This window comes from Micropterus dolomieu, linkage group LG08 (assembly GCF_021292245.1).
Source record: "Micropterus dolomieu isolate WLL.071019.BEF.003 ecotype Adirondacks linkage group LG08, ASM2129224v1, whole genome shotgun sequence".
Classification (NCBI taxonomy): Eukaryota; Metazoa; Chordata; class Actinopteri; order Centrarchiformes; family Centrarchidae; genus Micropterus; species Micropterus dolomieu.
In genome coordinates, this window is record NC_060157.1 from 8,418,803 (window position 1) to 8,426,024 (window position 7,222).

Consider the following 7,222-nt stretch of genomic DNA (forward strand, 5'->3'; position numbering starts at 1 on the left):
GCAGGCATAAGGCAATAAAATTATTAAAAAGGAAATTATAAAATACTAAGGGAGATAAACCTCTTCAGTCTGACTGATATTACTGGAGAGGGTGAACCAGAAGTAAAATTAAAATAAAACCATCAGAATAAAAGTCAAATGTGTGAGAACCTTACACTCAGGAGAACGAGGCACTTTGCAAATGAATTGTTAGCTAGTTAAAAAAGTTTGCAATTAAGTGATATTATTTTAGCTGAATGTCACTAATTAATATTTTGAAACTGCCACATTCTGAAGGGCATCTTTATTTCCCTATATTTCATTCAGTCACCAGCAGAGGTCCTCATCACCCACTGTAAAAGTAACATTGACATTTTAAATACTGTAATAATATCCATCCATCCATCCATCCATCCATCCATCGTCAACCGCTTATCCTGCGTACAGGGTCGCAGGGACTGTAATAATAATAATTACCAAAAAAACTACATTTTAAATTCAATATACATTCCTCTGTCATTACATGTGGCGTTATTGACAAATCTTACTCTTATACCAGCCAGTAAACATTTTTAGTTTTTGTAAGTCTCCAAAATATTTATGTATACACCTTAGCTACCATTGCCGAGTCTGTGACCCAACGTACAAAAACACATAGGCCTTTTCAACTTGGGAATGCAGCCCAGCAAAAAGATTATCTACCAGGGGGCAACAAAACATAGATTAGACAACACCCTGACATGAACAGGGGCCATGTCAGACCTTACTTTTTTGCCAGTTTGAAATGGGCTAAAGGGTTTCTGGTTTATGGACAAAGTTGACCAATATTAGGATAATATAGTTTTGCAATTCTGAACTTCAACAAATACCCGCCTCATGAAAATTGGGATTAATAAATTACAACCATACCATACTATTTATGACCTGGATATTTGAAGCATACAATCAAACAAAGGAACTGTATTCATGTCTGTTGTATTTTTTAACTACGATGAATCTGACAGCACTGTTACATTTCCTGTTGGTGGTTTACTTAATTTACTTTAACGTATATAGCTGTAACATAATGTGCCACCCAGCCTGGTTACCTTTCAGAGCTTGGTAAGGACACTGTCTTTTTAAGGATTTAATCAATAAGAGATTCATGTCACTGTCGTTTAAAAACTTGGGTCTGGTTGTATGGATCAACTGGAAACAATATCAAATCAAGTGCGGTGAAATCTGGGACTTGATGAGAGTTTGAGGACGGTGTCTTTAAATTCATTGAGCGAGAACTCCCTAAACTGAGACAGAGGGACAAGATTAAGGGACACTGATAAAAGATTTGGGCACCATAATCTTAGATCTTCTCCCACTATTAAAAACATTTCAAACATTCCTCACTAGAGGCTTCACAATTAAAACTGAGGGTTTTAAAAAATGGCCGACAGCATTTAAGCCACAGTGAAATGAAAAATACATTCGCCAAGTGATTTGCTAATCCTGTGTCCGTTTCCTTGTTCATTTATCTTGTTATATACTAAATTCCTTTTAAGATTTTTCTTATTTATTTTGCGTATTTTTATAGCAAAATCCCTCTTTCCACTTCTTACAGCATACAAACATTCAGATGACTGATCTTGAACCTAGAGGTATTGTACAGTTAAGTTCACTATGTTAAATTTAGGTGGGAAAGTGTCTCTTACTGTGCTGTTGAACCAGTAACCTTAATTGGCAGCAAAATCTTTAAGGAATAGTTCAACATTTTGGAAAATGCTTCCCAAAAGTTATGAGAAAAACTATAAATTATTGGCCAGGCCAGTCTCTGTGTACAGACTAAATAAGACACAATGCCCTAATGATGTTAGAAGGATTTTGTTTAATGTTCAGTGTGGTTTCTCTTTATTTCCAGTCTTTATGCAAAGTTAAGCTAACCACGTGCTGGCTCTAGCTTCATATTTTATTTATAGAAACAAAGAGTAATATTCATATTTCTCATTTAACTTTAGGAAAGAAAGCAAGAAAACGTATTTTCCAAAATGTTGAACTATGCCTTTAAGTGGGTTCTTCCATGACACTTCTGCACTTCTGCTTAATCTGTTAGGGGCATTCAAGAGTGGAAGTTATGTAAATAAACACTGTGCAGAAGACAAGCCATTATGTAGAAATGTTCTATATAAACCTTCAACCCTTGAGCACTAACACGTAGTGATCTACGACGACACAAATGCATGAAAAGCATAAAGTAATATTTATGAAAGAAGTGGAGAAAGTAAAACAAGTTGTCACATGGAGTAGCAAAGACAGTTTCACAAGTCAGATAACTCCCCTGACGTTACACAGGACCAAGAGGTAGCTGATTTCACTTCTATTTTCAAGCATGGTTTAACTGGGACTTCTGCAGACCTACAGTAGATTTGCATACTAGGCTACAATGCATACTAAGATCAGATATAGTGGTATAGGTACTGTACACAATGTTCACTTTGGACAATTCTTACATAGAAGGAATAACAAAAGCCATGCGTGACTAAGGTGACCACTTCCAGGCACCTTGCTGAGCTGCAGACAGCTGTTTACTACTGGACTGCTTGAAAACACAATGGTTCTGTGCAGTCAAAACACACAGAAGAAAAAATTTCACTAGACATCTGGCCACATGACAAGACAGTATTTTCCAATCTAAATGTGGTTTGGGTACGGGGTTTGATGTGTATACTTTGAAAGAAGACTAACAGCAAACACACATTCAGTCAACTACGTGCACTTATGTTAAGTGGTTGTTTTCAATGTTACAAAAAGGCAACACACAAGAGGTACACTCAATAAGATTATTTATGTTATTGTACAATCTGCATTTTTTAACAAATAATAATAAAAAAAGATTAGTAACATGTACAGTATTCGAATGATCACATCTGGTGTAGACTGAGGACTCCGCCTGCCTCGTCACATCAAGTCCACCCAGAGCTCCAGTGATGGGAGAGGGAGGGGCCAGTGCGTAAAATGACTTTCATGAACGCTCAGTAAGTGTGTGTATACATATATATATGTGTGTTTGTGCATATGTGTTTGCATGTATCTGTTATTGTATACTATGTCTTCTGCTGTATGTGTTTATACAGATATATGTGTATGTTTGTTTCTCATGTATCTGTTATTGTATATTTATGTCATCAGCTTTGTGTGTGCGTGCTCAGCCAAGGTGTCGAAAGGAGGTGGAATGTCACATGGCGCAGAATGGGGATAAAGGGGTGAAAGCAAAACAGAAGAGTTGGGGGAGGAAAAGGAGAAAAAGATGGAGGCAAAAGTAGCAGGGGCTCAGTTGGTGTAGATCTGGCCCTCAGGTGGCTGAGGAAGCTTCATGTTTTCCTTGCACGTCATGAGCCTTCGCAGCTCCAGCAGCACCATCTGGATACTGTAGGAGTTCTGCCACTTGGCCAGTGCAGTCACCGCATGCATGTCAACCTGCAGGACAGAGAACAAGTGAGAATGGATGTGATGTTATACCTTGAATCCTGCCTTGTAGGTTGTTTTTTTTTTTGTAGGACAGGTTGCACACTACATTACAAAAAAACAGAAAGTGTCTCCTACATTAGCTTTCACCTGTCAAAATTTTAAGAATGTTAAGAAATAGGAGTAGTGATAAAAAAAAACACACCTTTCATTGTGTGCACCTTTAACTTTTGGATACATGTCACTCTAATGTGTTAAAATGCATGGACTACCAAATAATCCCAAATAATGTAAATAATTGCTAAATATACACTAGCCAAATTCTTTTTCCAGGTGTATTCATCAATGCAGCAAGAGCAGGATCAAGATCATTATCTATGTCAAAAGGCTGCTAACAGCTAAGGCATACAAATTTGGGTAATCAAGCTAGAATGAGAGCAACTGGTTTAGAAGATTTACATACCACACCGTTGGAGGTGTGCACGCCATTCAAGTTTATCTTTGTCACAAATCTGACAAACGGTGGTAACTCTGGATATTCTGGCCCACATTCAACTTTCAGATTGTACATCCTGTTTTCATAGCTTGTCTGTGGATAGAAACAGGTAGGGAGATGTGAGGGGACAGCACACTAAATAACAAACAGCACACAATGAGTTATGACCATTAAAAATATAACTGCATTTTACACAGTTTCATAGGAACATTATACACTCTTGGTTTAAAATCTGGGAGAGCACAAATCGGCTGAGCCAGCTGTACTCTGACATACATTAATGACCACAGTCCTCTGTAAAGGTGGTTGAGGCACTGAGGTGTCTTATAGTTATATACACACACATTACAGTTGCATATTGAGCTGCACTTGTACTAATTTAGCCTCCTAATGCAGTCAAGCAAACTAAAACCAAAAAAACCCTATTCTTTATGATTTGCTACCTGTTGCCTTCTGTCATTATGTGATATAAGCCTATAGTATGCAATATTTTATTGCATTGCTGCCTCAAATTCCCTTTCACTCCTAATGTAGCATCATCCATTACACATTAAACGCCTTTGCATCTGCCTTTAGATTGACTTTACTTAGCTGGTGCGTTCATTCCCAGCAGTGCACAACTAGTGCAAAAAACAGCGCTTCTGTCTTCCTTTTCATCACACATAGGTCCTAACTGGTTCACTGACAGAACATGTTGCGCAGATTAAATCTAAGGGCTTGGGCACTTTAATGCTTAATGCACAGTCCTCATTTAAGTGTTTAAAAAAATGGCACGCTCACCCTTGGAGGGCCAAGGATCACCCCTCTCCATCGTGTTAAGGTCATGTCCTCGTCATCCTCCAGACCCCAGCTCACTGTTCCATCTCCCACACCTTTCTGACCTTCCTCCAGCTCTTCCAGGAGCCGGAAATTGCGGGGAACCTTAACTGTTTGTGGAAAAACAGACCAAAGTAAGGCGGTTATGCTCACACAAGCACACTTCCAACATGACAGGGGGACTTAGGTACCACCAAGCTCATCTGTTTCCATGAGCTTCTGCCAGAGCGATGACTTGCAGTTAAAAAAGGTGTGCGCTGGTAGTGGCATGACTCAGATACACTCAGGCAGGAAAATAAGAAACGCCTTAGCTGACCAGATTCACCAGCCTTTTGATAATGATATTCTTGCCCTCTAACTCAGCATCGTCTTTCGACATTGCTGCATCATTTGTCCTCTGCAGTGAGATATGATGGTGCTGCACTGTTAACTGAGCCATGCAAACAAACACAGTCACGCTGCCAGCTGGTGCAGCAATTTTAGCTCAGTTCACCGGCATCTCGAGAGCCCTTCACGGAAACTCAGCACTGATCTTGTTTTCTCGATTAGCTGGAAGTCAGTGTCTCAGAAAACGTATCGTCATTGTTGACGGTGAACAGTCTAAGATTAACCATGCACAAATGATCACTGTTGATGCACCAACATCTATTGATGACTTAAAACGCTAATGACCCGGTATGATAAACATCCGCGTTCAGAGTCTGTAAACAATTTTATGTCGAAAATAAGCTAATACACCACCCGGACGTTAAGGTGGCGATGCGGGTGCTTGGGTTCACTAGCGTCGGCGTAAGACACCATTGCTAAATTACGTTATTAAATGAAAGCGAACAATTTACACAGTGTTAGATTATGCAGATTACTGCCACGGCTATTAGATGACAAAGACTTTAATCATCGGCAGTCATGCTGAACCTCGCTGCTCTACTATCTAACTTCACTTAACGTTACGGTAGCTTAGCTAATAGCATCGCTTCCTATTCATTCTCTACAAAAGCTCCGCCTTTGCGTTAGCTTGTATCTTTTCACACAGCAGCTGCGACAGCACATATTCAACCTCCTTATGGAGCTTGACAGCGACATAATGAAAATTCATTTATCCGATAATTCAACAACAGCTTCTGATGGTGATTTATTTTTCTCGTACATTTACCTGATCCGGCGGCGACCGCCATCTTGTCGCTACACAGCGGGAGCGCGCACGTAGTTTTGCCATTGTGTCCAACGGTACGTGCGTAGGGAAGAAACGCAAAGCATCGCTTCCTTTGTTGTTCCCTGCTGGCTGATAGTCTGAGCTACTGACGTTGTGTGGCTAAGCTGAATTGAAAGAAATGTTGCACGAGGATTCAGCCGTTCAGTATTGCCACAAACCATCTCAAAGTGTGTGAAGAAACCAGTACAAGCATACGCAACCTTTCAGTTAAATAAGCACAGGCTGTAAGAAGTGGATCATTAGTGGTAAATGTGTGACAAGGCTGCAAAAATGCAAAACCAAACCAAGCTGGAAAGCTTGTTTAAAGAGACTGGCCTTCCAACACGTAAATTAATTACTAATAGGTATTTTTCACAGCAGACATAGTAGGAAAACATTTTTATTAATAACATTTAAATGAGACATGCAAACAAACAGTCACATTGCCAACTGGTGAATCCGTTTAAGCTCAGTTACCATGAATCATAGTTTTCTTTATTATCTGGAAGTCAGTGTCTCAGAAAATGTACTGTTATTGACAATGGTTGTTGATGTTGAACAGTCTATGGTTAACCATGCACAAAGGATGAATGTTGTTGCACCAACATTCGGGCTATTGATGACTTTAAATGCTAATGACCTTTGTTAAACATCTACTTTCAGAATCAGTAAACAATTTTATGTGACAAATAATTTAACACATTTATGACAAGTGTTACCAGTTGATGATGGCCCTTTTAATCACTTTTATTATTTACACCTGTTCTTTTCTTACTGCAACATGACTGAATGTATTCCTTGAAACCTATGACCCTGTGCTCTGACTGAAGACTCCTAAAAGAGAGAATAAGTTATATTATGCAGGAAGAGCAAGAGGAAAGCAACAATTTAAAGAACATAGCCTAATTATATAGCTACACCCATGCACCACTTTTATTTTATGCAATAAGAAGCTACTCTTTATAGGTCTTTATCTTAATAGACTGTTTTCATATAATAGGAGCTTTACAAACAACCTTATCAGACCTAATTATAATGACCTGTAATGTTATACATTTCATGTAGTCTTGATTTGGGTGTGTACAGTGGTCTAGTTCAAGTAAATTTTAAACACATCATACTAAACTTTTATCATATAAAACATAATTTCCCAACAACAAAAATGTGGCTAGTGAAAATGCTGTGTTGATGATAACTGGAAAACCACTAGCCACAGTGGGTGGTGAGCAAAAAAGTTAATGTCAAGCCCTGGCTACAACATCTTTAAACTAAAGCCAAGCAAAAAAGAAATGTATCACAAGCAA

General features: G+C 38.8%; 1 protein-coding gene across 2 annotated transcripts; it reads right to left on the reverse strand.

The window, feature by feature from the left end:
* Positions 1 to 2,190: 2,190 nt before the first annotated feature.
* On the reverse strand, positions 2,191 to 6,033 carry LOC123974855 (ubiquitin-conjugating enzyme E2 variant 1-like). 2 transcript variants are annotated; one of them, XM_046055816.1, is made up of 4 exons: positions 5,880 to 6,033; positions 4,691 to 4,836; positions 3,878 to 4,003; positions 2,191 to 3,426 (listed from the first exon to the last, which is right to left on the reverse strand). In XM_046055816.1, exons 1-4 carry the CDS (start codon positions 5,899 to 5,901, stop codon positions 3,280 to 3,282), a joined length of 441 nt encoding a protein of 146 aa, XP_045911772.1. In that variant the 5' UTR covers positions 5,902 to 6,033; the 3' UTR covers positions 2,191 to 3,279. The 2 variants fall into 2 exon arrangements, with proteins under 2 accessions (XP_045911772.1, XP_045911771.1); XM_046055815.1 differs by having other exon boundaries at positions 5,874 to 6,020.
* Between the last annotated feature and the right edge of the window lie 1,189 nt (positions 6,034 to 7,222).